Source organism: Haemaphysalis longicornis, unplaced genomic scaffold (genome assembly GCF_048455015.1).
Source record: "Haemaphysalis longicornis isolate Haplotype H1 unplaced genomic scaffold, Haemaphysalis longicornis Haplotype H1 scaffold_2, whole genome shotgun sequence".
In the NCBI taxonomy this organism is placed as follows: domain Eukaryota; kingdom Metazoa; phylum Arthropoda; class Arachnida; order Ixodida; family Ixodidae; genus Haemaphysalis; species Haemaphysalis longicornis.
In genome coordinates, this window is record NW_027526295.1 from 236,391,386 (window position 1) to 236,410,323 (window position 18,938).

General features: G+C 48.8%; 1 protein-coding gene across 3 annotated transcripts in view; it reads left to right on the top strand.

The window, feature by feature from the left end:
* Positions 1–1,950: 1,950 nt before the first annotated feature.
* The window catches only part of LOC144170178 (uncharacterized), a 46,990-nt gene continuing 30,002 nt past the window's right edge, over positions 1,951–18,938 (top strand). For 2 of the 3 annotated variants that reach the window (XM_077699798.1, XM_077699800.1), the window contains exons 1-9: positions 1,951–2,180; positions 2,477–2,519; positions 4,658–4,730; positions 5,746–5,866; positions 12,604–12,685; positions 12,911–13,226; positions 16,417–16,538; positions 16,646–16,949; positions 18,584–18,837. In XM_077699798.1, coding sequence (XP_077555924.1) covers positions 2,173–2,180; positions 2,477–2,519; positions 4,658–4,730; positions 5,746–5,866; positions 12,604–12,685; positions 12,911–13,226; positions 16,417–16,538; positions 16,646–16,949; positions 18,584–18,837 — 1,323 coding nt within the window. In that variant the 5' untranslated portion in view covers positions 1,951–2,172. The remainder of the gene's footprint in view (positions 2,181–2,476; positions 2,520–4,657; positions 4,731–5,745; positions 5,867–12,603; positions 12,686–12,910; positions 13,227–16,416; positions 16,539–16,645; positions 16,950–18,583; positions 18,838–18,938) is intronic. The other variant, XM_077699799.1, reaches the window with a different exon arrangement.

The following is an 18,938-nucleotide window of genomic DNA, read 5'->3' on the forward strand; positions in this document are numbered from 1 at the left end:
TGACCGCTCACAGGCGTACACCAACTTCTGAAAGGAGAGGGTGTCCCCCCGCAGCACGTGCGATACTGTCCAAGAAAAGGCCCCCGAGGCGAGCCTTGGAGCTCGTGTGGGTGCTGGCTCACTCGAAGGTGGAAGGAAACGAACTCGCCAACCACCAAGCCCGAGAGTTGTCTGTCCGGGCCGAGGACGAGCCGGCACTGCTGTGCCCCGTCACAAGCTACGAAGAAATAATTGAAGCGTACAGAGAGCACAAGTGCAGGTTCCCCAGGCCTCACCCGCAGTTGAGCCGAAAACAGCAGACCGTTATCCGAAAGATATGCGGGGTCGCTAGCGCAACCCACACTCCTAAACAAGATGTACCCTGACAGGTACGAGAGTACTTGCCCGTTCTGCAAAGACAGAGAAGGCACTCTGGCACACGTCCTGGCCGAGTGCGAGTCTCTTGAGATCCGCCCGCCTCCCACCCCTATTCCCACACCCGACCCCCAAGAGCGATGGGAGACCTTGTTGTCTAGCCCCGACCTGACGATCCTGCTCACGCTGGCAGCCAAGAGCCAGGAGCTGCTGGACGCATATGGCACCCGTGAAGATGGTTCAACCCCATCTGGTGCCTGTGTGCACTAGCCAATACCTTTATTGGGCTCAATAGAAGTTGATTCTCCCTTTCTCTTCCATCTTCCCTGTTTCCCACTTGGGCCATACATGATACTTTTTGTGACAAGATTATTTTGGTTAATTCACTATTTTTTTTTCCAGCCAGGGGAAAGTTATTCTAAAAAGAAAATGAAGATCGGAAACTTAGTAGATCACTGACGGGTTATCTATGCCCCCCCCGAAATATTATTTATGCCCCCTGAAAAGGAATTGGGATTGGTCAAAAGGGATTGGTCAAGAAGTCTGCGATTGCAGCGCCACCCATGGGGCTTCGCTGGCGTACCGGGCAGAATCCATTCGTCATTCTTCATTTAGAAGGGGTGACTCATGGTCTGGTCAGGGCGGGGGAGGCGATAAAGGAGATGACGGCGTGCATTCCCGTGGTACTGGCAAAAGTCCAAGGTAGTACATGACATTTCTTTTCGGTGCGCCAGAGAGGAGGCGAGGAGGCGATACGCACTCCTGGAAGCTAGGTCTTGATCGATATTCGGTAGAGGCAACGCCTGAGCTCTCGTCTCCGCGCGAGCCCCGAGGGCCTCACCAGTGCGAGGAGCACGTCATGTCTCTATGTGGTTCTTGGGCGTTTCCCTTCAGGTGTCTTAAACGGGGGAAATAACGTACGCCCGTCACTTCGCGCGCACATCTTCCGTGAGAGCAGCCCCGCCTCATATATATCTTTCGTACCAGGACTTCGGCCCCCTGGGAAGTCCTCCTGGAAGCGGTCTTTGGTAACGCGGAGCTTCGCCCTGTTCTCTTGCTTGCCAGAGAAGCAAGCACCCGCTCCGTCCTATCGCACCCTGTTCCCCTAGCACGGCACGACCCTGACCTAGCGGAAAGAATAACGGCTTCGTGTCATGGCAATTCATGCACGATGTCAGCCATGTCAGCTGTCGGTGCGTTGGCCATTCGACTACCATGTGGCAAACGGCCATTGCGTCTGTGCTTGCATTGCTTGCATCTAGGCTTACGTAGCAAAATCTCGGTACCTTCCGGCATAGATATGCCTGTCAGTACCACAAAGTATTTCATTTTAGCTTACTGAGAAACTCTCATGAGCCCGACCATCGCCAAGAAGGCGATATCCCAACCAAGGTTTTGACTGGTTTTGGTTTAAGACACGATTCCTCAATTTAAAAAAAAGCAATACTTGTAACAATTTTATTAAATTTTTTGCAACAAACGTGTTTTCAGTTGTTAAAATCTTATTTGTTTTTATATAAGCTTGCAATATTTATTTCTGCTGGCAGCGCTACCTTTTCAGGTTTTGAAGCTAAACAAACAAAGCGCGCAGTAGCAAGCCTGCGCTAGCGTGCGGAGCATGGACAGGCTCCGTTAGTTACGATGTTGTGCGGGAAAATAAACCAATAAACTATTACGTCTAGTGACAAAATCGTGCAAATGTTACCCACAATTATAATTCTTTGATGGCAGGCGACCTACAAACATAAAGTTTCGGCAATCATTCAGATTTGGTGAGATCAGCATCTATCAACAATTGCCGGGAACCCTAACTTCGTCATGTCAAGGTGCGTGTGAATGCATTCCGTTAAAATTTAGTACACTTTAGTGGAGCTAAACGACACGAAGTACGTCCCAATTTGATCGCATTTGGTCTTTAGTTTGCGCTGGCGTAAATAATGGCCTTATGCGTACCTAATTCGGAACAATCTCTGTACTGACTGAATACAACCATTCACTGTGATCCATTATGTAAGCTTTGCACAATTGAATATTTAGACTGATGCCGGCAGTGTGCAATTAATAGGTGAAGCTCATTAATAGACGTGCTAAGAGTTAATCGTACCCGAAATGTTTTTTGCAGGAGTGCTGAAGATGCCATTTTGGACGATGACATCCAATCGAAGGTGAGCTCGCCGTAGTAACCGCACCTGGCTTCGGAACACCGGCATTTCAGCAGTTGAGCCGCTGCATTGACGTATATTAAAGAGGAGGGAACGTGCGCGGCTCTGCCTAATCCAGCGCCGTCGCCAGTGGCAAAAGCGCCCAACGAACACCTGACCAAAATCTTTTTTGGCCTATCCTAACCCCTCCTCACCTAGAGCCACTGCTCACCTTCCGTGAAATCACCCTCCATCACAGGCTTTCACGCACCACCCTTCCACCCCCTCACCCCTCGTTATCCCCCGTTGAATCATCCCTCTGGAGACAGATCCAAACCCATTCCCTCCCCACTTGATCCATCCTCACCCACATATCGCCATCCCTCTTTCCCACTCCCGCTTCTCCCCACTGCGGGGACTACGAAGACACCCCCCACGCCATCTTCCCCTAACCAACCCCCCCGACTCCTGGCTGTCTGCCCTCGAGTGCTCGGATGCCCAGTCCCAGTGCGCCCTGGTCGACAGGGCTCGGGCCTATAAAGCTGCGCTTCCGCGGCTCCACCGTCCGTACTAAGCCTGGCCAGGAATAAAACATGTTTCTCTCTCTCCCTCTCTCCTAATGAGCAAAGCAGTATGAAGGAGTAGTCTTGAACTTCGTTAGAGGCGAATAGCACAAAAAAGAATTAATGAGCAAAGCAGTATCAAGGAGGAGTTTTTTCCTTCGTTGGAGGCGAATAGCATTAAAAAGATTGTCATCACTACAGTAACTACGTATCTGAGAGCATTCGACTCGCAATTCGACTTGTCTGTGAGAAGCCTTACATTATGACCTATAGTTCATCTCACAAGCTAGCTGCAGCACTGTGGAGGCTACATTGTTATCAATAGTGCGCCCACTGAGGGCGCCTAATCCGCCGTGAAGGGGGTCCTGAAAGGACACTCCCTTCTCCCCTCTCGGCAAGTGGCACCGCACGGCCCCGGCGCCTTTTGTCGCTTCCTTCGCGGTGAGTTAGGCGCCCTGAGGGGGACAACAATGTAACCTCCACAGTGCTGCAGCTAGCTTGTGACATGAACTATAGTCACTGCAAAGGTGCCACCTCAATACACATCAAAGTTCTGCTGCCAGCATGCAAGGGGGTTCAGGTACTCGGTATAACTACCCGCCACGGTGGCTCAGGCTGCTCAGTGGCTGCTGAGCACGAGGATGCGGGCTCGATTCCTGGCCGCGGCGGCCGCTTTTCTGATGGAGGCGAAAAGCAAAAATGCCCATGTGTACGAGATTTCGGCGCATGTTAAAGATCCCCAGGTGGTCAAAATTAATCCGAAGCCCTCCACTGTGGTGCGCCTCATCGCCTGCGTTGTGTCGTCGCGTTAAACCCGACAATCAGATACTTTTTAAAACTACTGTGCTATTTTATGACATATAACCGTTGTGAACTTGGTTATTAATACACAAAAACACTAACGTTGGACACTGGTAAAAATTAAATCAAGCCCCTCAGTCTAACGATGACGATGGCTGAAATGCGAAGCTTTCTTGCATGTGAAAATGAAATGGTGAAGTGTCAAAGTCAAAGCCGCTGCAATCAAAGTAAAGCGTCAGTGATCAAAGTGTACACTACCTGAGAGTCAAATTCCAAACTCAGAGGACAGCAAACTAATCCTGCATGAGAAAGATGAGCTCCCCCCCCCCGCCCTCATCATGGTTGTCCGAAATCCAAACTGCTGAAGTCCAAAGCTGAAGTCTGTTTCACCTTGGCCAAAATCTGAAGCTAACACCCGCACATTGGACCCAAAGGAAATGCTGAGTGTTCCGAATGCAATGATGGTGCAAGCGGATAGACGTCAGTGTCATAACGCGAGGGACCCAGTTTTGATTTTGACCACAGGAAGCGTTTTTTTATTTTTATTTTTTTCTTGTTTCTTTATCATGTGCCCTCCCATTGTGTAAAGTTGGCTTTCCTGCTGCGCGTTTTGGTTTGACATCGCCATCAGTGATATCAAGAGAGCTTCGCTTTAAAAGTAATGAACCGTGGCTTTCCTGTAATGCATGCCCAAGGTTGGTAACGCGAAGTTATTTTAATGGGAAGATTTGTAGTGAGACATTTTATGCAGTGTCAATCGCCACGGGATTTTGTGTCATATGAGCTTTTCGTTTTCAGGATGACTACGAGCTTGACCTGGATGATGCCAATGCCTTGCTGGATCTGGATGATGATGAAACTACTTCCATAGGTAAGCTGCATGAGTGCAAGACGTGTACTTTGTGGGTGGCACCACTTTTCTTGTTTTGCAGTTGACAACAAATGAACAGAGAGAGAATGGGATAAACTAGGAATGCAAAAACAAGACACTATGTGCTTGGGTAGTAACCAAGCGCTTTTAAAGACATCATTTGGTGCTGCCAAAGACACTGCTTCAAAAAAAAAAAAAACAGCAATTAATTAGGTGGGAGACTGTGTGGAGTGTTAGAGGGATTAGAGTGGGCATTATTTCTTTACTTATATCAAAATACTGCAGGCCATGTTCTGGCCAAAGCAGGAGGGACAAATGTGCAAAAATTTGCATTCATGCACATAACAATAGAAAACAATCAAAAACTTGTGAGAAAGCAGTTAGGACAACAATCCAATAATCAATCATGTACATTACGAATTCGGAACATTTTTACCTCCAGAGTAAAACACGTGACATTTTGAAACAGCAAGAAACAGATGCAACAAACTAAGGAAGTAGGTATTTTTTTGCAGCCTTTGCAAAATCTTTTGATTGCACAATTGATACTGGTAGTGAATTCCAGTCAGCAGTTGTCTGAGTGAAAAGGCTGTGCTTGAAAAAATATGCTTCAACAAATATTGGCTTCAACACATGATTAGGCTGGCCTTGTTCGTGTCATCGCAAACGGCTGAAGGAAGGAAGGTTGCTGTATATTAATATCATGTGACAAAATATTATGCAAGCAAACGAACAAGTGAATGAGCTAGTGGGCAAGAGAGCGAGATCTGTATTCTCTCTTCGCTGTGACTTCTATCAGTAATTATGCAAGCAAATGGCTGCTGAGATTAGCTGGCCCTATAATGGATTCCTAAAGAAAAACAAAACTGGTGGTTAGACAGAACTTCTTTGTGCCTTAGTCTTGCCCATTGCCTGGTGAAGCACATTTTGTTGCAAAAAGCTTACCCACTGGATAGAGTATCCAGTGGGTATCTCTAGAGTATCCCTAATGTGAGCTCCCATTTATTCTCCACAGTAGGGAAACATGCAGGAGGAAACGAGGCCAACATCGAGTATGTGGATGAGGAAGGAAACCCTGTGACGGTTTGCGACGGTGACAACCTTGAAGTTGTTGACGAGTTCAGCTACAATGAAAGGTGGGTCACCACAGAGCGAAAAGCATCGTGTAAGAGTGCCGAATCTCATAGAGGCTGCCAAAAAAGCAGCTAGAATTAAGCCTCGTATTACACGCTGTATAGCACATTTTTTTTTATATATATATATAGTGGGTGAAATGGTCCTGTTTTTATTATTGACAATAGGGTTTGATCTACGGCAATACTTCATTAGTGCACGACTCTTTCGGCCACATTTAAGCTTGTAAAGCAGTTTTGCGGCCTCGGAAAAGGTTTGGCCGAGGTGCACTATCATGTTTCGTGAATTGTTTTTCTGCATCCTTGCCATGAAAAATCCAGCATGGATATGTATCACTATCTCATTGTCTACCTCATCAGTCTGTAAAAGCCCTGCTTGTCGCTTGCTCGTAAACGCAACACAGGAGGAAAAAAAAAAAATCTCGGAAGCTTGCACTCACGCACAGGACTTGAATGGCAAAGCTGCTGTAGATGAGCATTGGTGTACACATTGTTAAGTTTCAGTGTCATTGTTTATTTGCGTAGTTGCGGGACTAGTAATCGTCGTCATGTGAATCGAAGAGGTCGTCGCCTCCTTCGCAGCGAGTGGTGGATGCAAAGTCATCCGCAGCATTATAGACTTCCACCAGCTCAGCTGGCAAAGCTTGCACTAAGTCGTGCAAGGCTTGAACCGCAGCGAAGCTGCACGATTTCTTGATACGTGAGCACTGAAGGGCACATCACCACGCACTTGTACAAGTTTGAAATTGTTTATTTACATGTTCTGTCGTCGCTTTGCACTATGCCAGTAGTAGTCCTCGTCACATACATCGATATCGTCATGTTCCTCAAGCCATCCATTACATGTGTGGTAGCACTTAAAGACGTTTTTTTTTTTTTTTCTAAAGCCAAGCAAGAGCCAGATACTCGGTGGCCACCGCGAGGCATGCGCTCACAAGCGCTCTGCGTTTTCTTGGTATTTTTTTGTGAAACGGCGAGCTTTTGGTTTGTGCAGCAGCTCTGCTGTTAAGGGAAAGTTGCAGCTAGAGTAAAATTATTTACAAGCAGTTGTGTTGCGTCCGTGAAATTTTGTTCTCTTGACCATCTGGTTTAACCAGCTGGGCAACTTATATTTCTTTTCTTTCCCGTTTTTCTCTCCACCCTCTTCATCTGTACATGTATGCCACCAGCCTCTTTCCCCTGTCAGCCAATCAGAGAGCCTCCTTCCCATTTTATAACGTCCCTCGCCCCGAGGTTTCATTTTTTGGGCTTCACATTTTGTGGCCACAAAATATTCGGCAGCTAGCTGAAGTACTTTTCGTGCTAAAGTTTTCGCGGAGAGCCGCGTGCCTTCCACCCCTCTGAAAACGAGTCGACTGCACCACTTACGAGGAAGCGGGGGAGGAAGGAAGCAGTTTTCTGACACTAAATTTCTCGCTTTCGGTTTTTATGCTGTAAATAATACCTAGTGGTCCAGTAATTACAAAAATCGAACCAAGAGCGGTCAGCCGCCAGCGTAGAATTAATTATAACGCATTTATTCCAATCAGTTTCAAAATCGGTCGTCGCGCGCCAAACGGCCATTCAAATGCAGGACGGCGAATCTGACGTCACGGTTTCCGGGACGTCAGGGACGTTTGCCGCATCGTCTGCTACGATTGCACATGGTCTGCACCCTCCCGCGCAGTCGACATGTCTGAATCGTCAGACTCGGATAAATCGCTGCCACCCGACAGACAGACAGACAGAACAACTTTATTTGGCCAGGCGATTAGGCCAGTGACATCTTTGCCATTGTCCGTTTTTTAATATCACTGCGGCTCGAACCATGATAGCAACAGCTTGTCGCCACTCTTCTAATCAATCTGGTTGCGAAAAAGAAGTTCCACATGCGAGAAAGTAGATCTTAGTGTGGTGAAAAATTGTGCTAGGTGTTGTTACCAGTGCTGAATTTAAAAGCGGCATTCAGATATTTGTCGCGATGGTAAGCCAACGCTGACCGGCAGCGGAGGTTCGGCGCTCCGACCCAGCACTGCCGGCACAGCGGTGCGGCAAGCGGCCGAAAGATGGCGCCACCCGCGCAGTAAAATCAAAACAGGCCACGGGAGATGTCTTGGTCACCGATTGCTCTAACGACAATTATCGCCAAACTAAAGCTCCACATGCGAAACAGGGGATGATAGTGGGGTGAAAAGTTTTGTTAGGAATGGTCATTCGCAGTTGTACAGATAGCAGCAATCAAATATTCGCTACGATACTAAGCCTAAAGTTCCCAGCACCCAAGCTGACCCAAGCAACGCCGAGCCCGCTAGCTTGGGCGACAGTTCTTGCGGCTGCCGCTGCACACGAACTCAGTCCATGTTTCGCGCTGCATGTCGTTGCGTGGAAAATAATGCACCTTGGTGTCGTCGTCGATTTGCTCGGACAGGCTTCCACTGAGCAGTACTTCGCATTCCGCGAGCTTGCCATAGCACAACTTGGGCGAGCTCGGCGATGCGCACAGGCCGCTCAGGTAAGACACCGCGCAGTTTTCGGCACCAGTCCAAGGGAAAACCATGCGCTAGCCACGAACTGAAGAGCAAAGACGTGGAACATGCAAAGTGCGCAAAGCTTACAAGCATTGCTCACAGAGGTACACCCTTGCCTCCTGCCCAAACGAAGACCACCGACAACTGCAGCGCAGGCTATTGTTTCCAGTTCCGAAAACGACTATATGACATCACCCTGAACCGGCCAGACACGCCGGCCAATGTGTTGTCACGCCGATAGCGATTTCTCTAGTGCTGCCGATTTGTGGAAGCTCGCGGCCGGGACAATCAAAATCGATTTTCGATGTGATTCCGGCTTAGGATCGCTGCAAAAATTGCTGTGCGGCATCTGTACAAACTACTGAAGCCAGTTATATCATTTTTTAGGCGTCAAAATTTGGTGTCAGTACTGCTTTAATGCCCCTCCCGGTGTCACCGCTATAGGGACCGGGCAGCTGGACGAGTGGCGCCACCACTTGGCGCTCCCCTCGTCAGTGGAATGAGCCGGTGCATTCAGTACACAGCCTTCCGTTGTTTTTGTCGTGTTTGCTTCGGTGCTTTGTATGTTTTGGTGGCGTTGTGAGCAGACATGTGAGATTAAACGAAGTCTAAACAGATGTGTTGGGTTCTTAGATGCAGTAATGACTACGTAAACTTGTCGGACGCGTCTAAAGTTGGGTATCGGCTGCAATGGCATAAGCGCTTTTTTGCAGCGATCTGCGCTTGGCTCCACCTGTTCTGAGTACGAATAAAACTGCTATTATTAGTATTATTTTCTTCTTAAATGCACTCACGGCTACGCAAACTTATTGGATGCTTGTAAGGTTAGGGAAGGGCTACATTGACACGAGCGCTTTTGCAGCGTTCTGCGCCTGGCTCCGCGCGATCTGCGTAGGAAGCAAACTATTAGCAATATTAGAATTCATTTCTACCACTTTAAATTATCTTCACTGGTTTCAATGACTACGGTTTCCACGCCAGCCTTAGTGCTGGGATATCTCGATACGTGTGCTTTAAATAGAAAGGCACCTGCATACGAGATGGATTACCGTGTAGCCGTAGAAATATTGCGATAGTTTACACTTTCTGTAACCGTGAGCTTTGTACCTTCGGTTTTGGTGAGCGACACTGCGACAGCATGGGAGCCTGAAAGCCGAAGTGGAAAACCCACGTTTTTGGTGGTCATTTTATCGAGAGCCAAAGTTATTCACCAACTCAACAGCCCAAGGTAAAAACCATCCCTCCTCCCCTTCCCGTTTTACCCCTTGCGTAGAATAAAGGCTGGCACCAATAGTTAAAAAATGTGGCAGTGTTAACGTCAGCCGGTGTTTTTTAATGCTTAAGTATTCTTTACAGAGTACCTAAAAAATCGTGTAATGTCTGGTGAAGACACCAAAAACGCGCGAGTAGTTGCCTCAAATATGGGTGCATGAGCCCGAGTCCTCCACCACAGACACATTTCCGACACACTGTAAAAAGTTTATAGATTTGGAGAGGAGGCATGGAAGTTCAAAATTAAACAGCAAAATCATCTAATGATTATGATGGTTGAACACAAAGCGTTCTTCGTGCGAAATCGAATGGGAAATGGTCAAAGCCAAAGACGCTGAGACCAAAAGACCAAACTGCGTGCTGGTCAAATTCGACGCTTAACTAGTCAAAGTTTAAATCCAGAAGGCAACCAAGGAAACCCATACGAAAGAGCTTTGCGATAAACCATCATCGTCGTTAGACGGAGGTGTGCATGATTTTTCAAGCGTAGGTGGCAGATTGTAAACCGACCGCAGCATTCAGTTGTGAAGCTGAGTACAGGTTTCGGGCACCCTCCTGTCTTGCGTCCTTCAGTCACGCAGGAATTGGTTTTTGAAAAACCATTTACCAACTAGCCAGAAACCATTGCAATTCTGTAAAGCAATGCTTCTCCCCGACAAGCAATAACATTTTAATATCATGCGTACTATCATGCGGTATTTATTCTATCAAGGATTCCCGATGACTGTAGTAAGAGCATTTCTGTGAAATTAAACACGTTTCAGCCGTATGTAATGAAGATACGGAAGCGTCATCCGTCACAATTTCTTTTTTGAAGTAAATCTTCGAAGACACCCTCCAACTTTGTCTTTCGCTTGTGCACGACGTCGGCGCCGTTTTGTCATCAACTGCCAAAGGCCGTCGCCGCAGCATTCCTAGATCAGTTGCACACACCGGCTTTGTGGGAGCATTTCGCGGGAATATACTCCTCGATTCGCAAAACTGCATGCAGGCATGAAAAAATTGCATGAAGCAACGAACTTTCACTTCCAGCTTGACTTCAAGCTTGGCGCATTGAGCGTCGTCTGCTATTTGTAAATACTGAGTATGGGCATAAATAAGACACATGGCATACCTTGTAAACGTCACATCCACACTCAAGATTTACCGATCTGAAAAATGCACGTGGGGTTACGTTCGCTTTGCAAGCCGCAACGCAGAAAAACGACAGAAAGCCATGCACAACTACGCTGCGCTGACTGCCACCGGCATTCCACTGACGAGCGGTTCGCCACGGGCGGCGCTGTTCGCTGAAACGACGGTGGTGCCATACAACGGCCGCCCGGTCCCTATGGCATCGTCCCCGCGCCCGCTCGCGAACTCGCGCCGCCGGTGCCGGCGCTGCTCACTCACGCGTTCGTTTGCCTACGTTCGCCTGATGTCTCACATGCGGACCGCTTTGAATTTGGCTGGGTGCCTCTTCAACTGCCTCCGTTTTTCCATGAAAGGGAGGTCAGGGCCGATGTCTTGAAACGTCCGAGCATAGGTTGGCAGGCTCACTCACAAGTGCACTCACAAATGCACTCACACCCCCCCCCCCACTCACCACTTATGCGTGAATGGTGAGCGAGCCTTGCCATCGTTTTGGGGTGGCGAGTGCAAGTGCGAGTGAGTGTGCTTGAGCAGTGAGCCCCTCTCACCACTTAAGAGTGCGAGTGCTACTCGTGGTGAGCCCCACTCACCACTCGCGATTGCGAGAGCAACTCGCGGGGAGCCCCGCTCACCACTCGTGAGTGCGAGAGCAACTGACGGGAGCCCCGCTCACCCACTCACGAGTGCGAGAGCAACTCGCGGGAGCCCCGCTCGCCACTCGTGAGTGCGAGAGCAACTCGCGGGGAGCCCCGCTCACCACTCGTGAGTGCGAGAGCAACTCGCGGGAGCCCCGCTCACCATTCACAAGTGCGAATGCCACTCGCCAGCAGCCCTGCTCACCACTCGCCAGTGCACTCGCGCTACTCGCGCGCCATTTGTGGGGCTTACCACGGTGAGCGCCACTATTGCGCTTGTACTCACTGTTGGCTATTCGTCACAGGAGCTGCTCACTTCGGAAATATGTCGTCACTGAGCTCCTGCTATGGGGCACCCTAGAATTAATTCTCTGGTAGTGTGTTGATTTAGGATTATGATTTGAATGGTCATCTGACACCGTAATGTACTAATACTGTTCTGTTTCATGACTCATGAAGGGTCTGCTGCACACACTCACTTGCGAGGGGAGGTGACGAGTGGGTGCGGCGAATGGTGAGCATGAGTGAGTGTGAGGGGTGATGGTGAGTGTGAGTGCGAGGGGTCACAGCGAGTGTTGAGCATGAGCGCGAGTGGGTGCGAGTGGTGGAGGGCGCGTTGTGAGTGCGAGTGGTGAGCGTGAGTGGGAGTGAATACGTGAGGAAAAATATATTTTTCTGTGTCAGTGGGAGTGAGTGGTGCCCAGCTTTGCCAAGGTATGTGTCCGAGTGCCTCACTGAAAAGGCGATCATTGCATGGATACGTGCTGTGGACAGCGCTCACAGTGATACTTGGACGACGTGGTTGAGCAGCCCACTCAGGTAGTGTCTTCGGAGGAGGCCCATCTAATGATACAGTCCCTCAGGGACTACCTTTCGCTCATTTAGGTGAAGCACCTATGGATGATCTTGAAAAAGATGTGTGCCAGCTTTGCGGGAAGCAAAGCCCACCGACTATGGTATCTTTTTTGCGAAAAACCTTGCTTGCATGCAACAACAAAATGTTTTGATCTCCATTTTGTCTTTTTTTGTGTGTGTGCAACCCGCTCATAACAATTGTCGGTTATAACGATGGAATTTCCTTGCCACTTTAGTATTGTTATAGGTGGAATAACCTGCAATTCAACTTGCACTATTGCATTGTGCACGTGTGTGGGTCTTTGTGGGAGAGCTGACCAGTCCTGTCTCCTGCTGGCAGAGCCACTGATGATGGGGACGTGCTGGATGTTGACGTGGACCCGGACTTTGATTCCCTGCTTCAAGAGGGGGAAGACGCTGAGGTGGGCCTCTAAGTGAAATGTTTGATTTTTTGTTTTCTCTGCATATTTGCTTCTTTCTTCTTTTAAAAATATTCCCCTTATCAGAAATTGGAAAAAAAAAATCCATGTTTGGTGAAAAAATTTTTTACGTAAATCATCGGCTCAGGGGTGGTTAGGGTTTTCCTTTGCTCAATCTAGTGGTGGCCTTAACGCACACTGGTGAGATGATGCCCCAAAAACCTGCAGAGTGGGACAAGCAGCCAGGTTCGGTCCCAGCGGCACCACACTCCACAGCAGCCGCAGCGAGCCGTCCAGACTTCGACGCCCGTCGTCCACGGGATGCCGGAAGAGCCCATCCCATTGTCGGGCGGGGTGGAGCCTGTTCCTTCTCCGTCCTGGTCGCAGTCTGAGTCCGCGGAGAAGGAATTGAAGCCCCTTGAGGACGAAGAGGAAGACGAGGAGGAAGGAGGGCGACAAGGCCGGTTTCACGCTGAGAGGCGCGCTGGCACCGTGGCTGCCACAGCATCGGCAAAACGGCGCCAAGGCATCCCTGACACCCTGGGTAAGCGCCGTTCTTGCCCTGTCTGCTGTTTCATTGTCTTTAGCCAGGTCTTTGAGGCAAGTCGTGTGAGGAAAGTGTCCCCAAACTCTGAAATAAAAACGCTGCACAGCTGGGCTGCAACAAATTGGCTAGTGTCCATGGGGTGTTCGACCAGGTGGCACATTTTTATTTATTTATTGCACAAGTTTGACACACGCGGAAACATGGTAAATATGAATAAAAAGAGAAAGAAATGGGCTATTGAACCATACATATATGGACAATTTCCGCCACATTGTTGCACAAGAGAAAAAAATCTTAACTGCGGAAGTGTAACGCTGCGCACGGTGCCAGAACATCGTAAGGTACGACGACTTCACTAGACAAAAAAATATATATGTGCAAGAAACAGCCAAATCATTACTTCCGGACACTACAGAATCACCAGAAAGCCGTCGTACCCACGAAGGTCCCGCAACCAGATCGTCTGCTGTGTTCGTATACAAATTGCCGCCGCGCTGGAAAAATACAAACTTCACAGAAAATGAGAGATTAGGGCCTGGTGAAGCGATAGATGGCGCTGCGAACCTATAGGAGCTAAGGAAAGAAAAAAGTAATTTTAGGGGCCTTAATAGGAGCGCTCGTACTTTTAAGATTGCTCGTGGCGCATTTGTGTCACCGGTGGCCCATGTGTATGGACGCGGTAACGGTCGAATTAACCTATGACGAGTGCTTGTGACATTATCCCCCCCTCCCATTCCACCTTCACCCACAGCTGTCTGTCAAAACCCCTCCTTGCCCTGCAGCTGGAGCCCGTGAGCCCGAGATCGACACAGCCCCTAGTCCATGTTTCTTTTACAGCTAAACGGGAAAATAAAAATGGAAGGAAATTAGATTAAAGTAAACAAAAAAATGTCTAGCAGCTCTTCCTCATGAACAGGGACGGACCTAACTGACAGGGAGAACAAAATATGCGCAAGAAAGGGCCCAATTAACAAAAAAAAAAACATCATTGGACATTTGAAACGCCTTCCGAGAGGCCACCACCAAGTGCCTGGCGACGAAGACTGCAGATGGCGCCATGCGAATGAACATGTAGGCAGGGGTGAGACAGCTGCGCATATTGCGCATTTTTGATACAAACGTGTTTTCCTGCACCAGACTGCTCCAAAAGCTTGAAAATTGCAAAAATTGCTCCAAACTGCTCCAGAACAGTCTTAGAGCCAAAGATTCAGTGGGGAAAAATGCTTACTGACCGCATAATTTTCCAACACTCCCAAGGTGACCTGTTTGTAAAGGGCTAATTGATTGATCATTCAATAAAAAACACGCATAAAATTGTCTCTGCGATAGTTTTCTCGAAAGTCACAATGTTGGGTTGCACATGTTAAATTCTGAGTTTTCAAAGTTTTCCCATCGAAAACCATTGCAAAGTCCGGTACTGAGGCGACAAACTACTTGTGCAAAATGATGAAAAAAACAGCAATTTTCGGAATGCCGTATCTCCGGAACGACATTACTGGGCGCTGACATCTTGGTGTGGGGAATATTGGAAAACATGGCCGCCGGGCAAAGCAGTTGCGCGTGGTTCAGGCAGAGTGCTCTTCGCCGATTTCTATCGTGGTTTTGGTTATGGGGGTGGCTGGGTTTACATTTAGTCGTTTAATCTGTTGCGGGAAGTTGTGCGATTCAAAAGACGGGAGTTCACCAAAAGCAAAGTGGTGCCCGCGAATTCGCTTTGTTTCAACCTTGACTGTAAGGCGGGGTGCACGCTTGAAGTGAAATTTCGGTCTCATTGCGGTGTTATAAAACGCTGAGTTATTGCTGCCTTTGACAGCGAGCTTGCGAGCGGCAATAATGGGATGATCGACACTGCAGAAGTGCCGGCGCAGGATATGTCAGCGCAAAATGTTCAAGCAGTGTGTCCGATAGCGGGACGGCTATTATTGCACGCGAGTAATAATGGTTAATCTGTCTGAAGGAAAATTTAATGCCAAGAGGGAGCTGGCTAAACATACCAACGTTACTCAAATTACTTTCGTAGTGAACGTGTACCTCGGGGATTGAAATGGAAGGGCTGGTAGGGCGCGACGACTGTCACCTCGCTTTGTGCAAATTTTGCCGTGGCTCTACACTTGTGCGTAAAGGCAAGCCTGGGATTACAAAAATAATAGTTTTCAAATTCACATCATAATAAAATGCCTTACGATTGCTTAGTTCTTCAATTCGATATTTTCAACGGCTCTCCACGCTACTTATGCATAAGAATTTAAAAACGGTTTGTTAAAAAGTAGTGCAGTTCGTACCTTGTGATACTCTGGTAGAAAAAGCTTTACTGAAAGGCTGTTTCACTGTAATGTACGTTCAAAACTGATTTAAAAATGCACTTTTCCTTACCGAGTTGCCAAAAATTTGATTTTTTTAGTCTCATAAGGTGACATAACTTTCTTCTGCTCCAAATAAAGGTTCTTCTGCTCAAAAATCGAGATTTCGCTGCTCCAAAAACGGCTCCCAAATCTGATTCACCTGTCTCATCCCTGTGTAGGCAAAAACATGCCAACGCACTTGTCCGCACCTACCACCCTCAGAAAAAGGGTTGGGTTGGGGTTATAAACATTACAAAACGTGCATGGCTTGTGTTCAACTAAATGCAAAGAAGTATCACAACGCATTTTACTGACAATTTGCATAAATGTGTGTGTGTTTTGAGATGATTTGTCCAAAAAGTCCCCAAAACAAAATTGGCAGGGATTTTTGTGAGCGCTACATGCCACTCATTTTTCTCTTCTTTTAGATTTCACGTTTTCTCCCCAAATCAAAATTAGCTGGGATTCTTGCGAGAGTGACATGCCGCTCAATTTTCTCTGGTTTTAAATTTCACGTTTTCTCACTTAATGATGTTTGCGAAAATTTTGGGCTAACCATCTACAAGGTACTGTTCAGTAAACATGGATTCGCGATGACCCTTGTAATCGTGAATTGCGTGTTGCACGCTTTGATTTTTGTCATTTTATTGTTCTAGTATCGTTGGTTTCTCAAGCCCTTTGTGTGCCTCTTGTGTGCGTGCACCTCTTTTGTGTTGATTCGTCAGTTAGGAACAGTAATGCTTCCCCACTGTCCACACTCTAATGTTAGCGGGGCAGCCGCAGGTTCAGTTATAAACTTGCTCCTAACCCACTCTGTGCGGCATTGGCACTGCACCCTCATGCAGACCAGGTCATCAGCGAGGCAGATGTGGCCCGGATCGACGCCTTCCTCAGTGACGACAGGAGGCACTCTGGCCGCCGTGGGCGTGGCAGAGGAGGCGGCAACTTCAGGGGCCAAAATGCCAAGGTGATGCATTCAATCCTTGTGTTTGCGTGCACGCATGCGTGTTTCTGGAATTCTCCCTGCGGCCGCGGTGGGCAAGGGGGTCACTGTGGGGTGTGTTGCTGCTGCAGAGAGGAGGAGGCGGATCAGCGCGAGGCGGTGGACCGCCCCGCGGAGGCTACCGCGGCAACCCCCCGCAGCAACAACAGCATCAGCACATTGAGCCCTGGGTGGCCCCGCCGTTTCCCCTGCACGCTGGGCCGGGCCTGGTGCAGTTTGGGTCTCCGCAGCAGCAGCAGCAGCAGCAGCGGTCCTTCCACCACCCGGGCGCCATGGCCGGTGGGGGCGGGGATGGCCCCAGGGGCAAGATCTTTGTCAACCCCCAGTTTCGCAACGGACCCAATGGCCTGGCAGGGCATCGGGGCCAGGTGGAAGGTACGTTGCCACCTGGGAGGTGGTTTTGGGCCTGACTCTGTGCAATCGGGGTTGGTGTGGAGAAGAAGTAGCTGAAGGCAAAGTTTTTATTGGAGATTAACGTTCCTAGTTTGCAAGCTGACAGGGGACAGGTTTTCAGCTTTGGTAGAGCCTGAACCGTAAAAAAGTTGTAAATATGAATGATTTCCCATGGGCAGTGGTACCTGAGCAGTTCCAAAAACCAGGAAAAGTGACTGCTACAAATTTTATTCTTGTAAAAGATGTTATGAAGCAAAAAAGTGGGGGAGGGGAGGGGAGAGAGGGCGGTATGGGGGAGTGTTCCTCATGGCTTGTAGCTTGCACACGTGTGTTGTGTCAAGAGTGCATGTGGATGTGTGCAATGCCTGTAGTGCACAAATCACTATGGCAAAACCTGATTGAATAAAAAAAGAAAGGAAATGAAACGTTGCCTGCATGTTGTGCAGAAGCAGGTGTGTGGCATTTCAAACCATGTTTCATGTGGTGCGAGGTCTTCCTTGGCCTCACTTCAAAGGACTGTAGTTGGCTTTCTGCAGTTGTTGCAAACAAGCTCTTTGCTTTATAAGAGCTTACTCGTGACCAAAGAGCCTTCGACGAGGAGCACTCATTGGGTACAAAGCAGCAGTGCTGGGTTCGTGCATGCCTACGGAGGGCATGCGTAAAGGATCACTTGCTTTCTCATTTGAGCGGCACAGTGTCATTTGGTTAACTATGGACCCGACATTCACGCTAGCAGAAATTCGAGAGCTTTCACGGTTGATGTTCCCGACCATGTTAATTTTCTTACTTTGGTTTAGTGCTCAACAAAAGGGAAGTTCCCAAGTTATAATGGCAGTGAAGTTTCATGGGGGAAGGAAGCTCGTAAACTTAGATGTGTTGCATAAATTTTATTCGATGAATGTTTTAGAGTGCAGCTGTTAAGTGCCCGCTCCTGTGGTTTTGTGTCGCCTTTAGCCTCCTTGTAACTGAGCGAGGGAAGAGTACACCGAAAATAGACGAGGTAGAGCAAGCAGGAAAGTGGAGGAGGAAAGTATGGCGAAAGTGTGAGGGGGAGAGCGGTACACTGAAGTCGCGCAAGGCATGCTCGGCGGCGGCAACGCGCTGCGAGATAATGCCAGAATAGTGCGCTCTGTCGTGCATTCGCTGATGATGTGATTATTTCCTGAGACGCAGCAGCCATGTGCCATCACCGAGAAAACTACAGTTTGGGCTGCGCTCAAATTTCGCTTTAGGTAATTAGTATTAGGCTTTAGGCTTTTAGTATTGTAATCGTCACCCAATTACGTTTTAATGACACCCAAAGTGTCAACAGGCCAAAATCTCTACCCTTGCTCTATGCCGAACGCTCTACCCTTGCATACTCTCTCTCAAATTGGAAACTTTACATTTTTGGGAAGTCAGCAATGATGTTGGGCACAGAATTCTTTGAGGCAAAGATAAGTTTTCACGTCTTTTTCACGGATCAAAATTTGCCTGGGGCAGTTTTAGCGTGCTATCATTCTTGACTTTCCTAATTTGTTTTTGCTGTTTGCATTCAACATAGGGTGGAGATGCTGGTGATGAGCCCGTTATCCTGTGCCCGTGCATGGTGACGCATGTACGTGTCCCCTGTGCAGGCCGCCCCCTGGGCCTGCAGCCCTTCCAGCAGCAGCAGCAGCAGCAGCAGCACCAGGGTCCCCGAGGGCCGCCTCCCCCCTTTGGGTCCCAGCAGCCCGAGCCCTTCCTGCGGCCCCCGTTCACCCCGCAGGCCGCGCTGCTCATGCGCCCCGAGCCCTTCATGAACGCAGCCATGCTGCATCCCGTGCCGCAGCAGCCCCCACCGCCCCTGGGGCCCCGCCCAAGCCCCCCGCCACACCCCGCCTTCGCACCCGTGAGTGGGGCGCCCACTCTTGGGCCGCGGGGTGCCTTTGGGTGTGCCTGGGGCCTGTCAACAGTGTCGTCATTCTCAGATGTTAACTTTTGTTTCCTTCC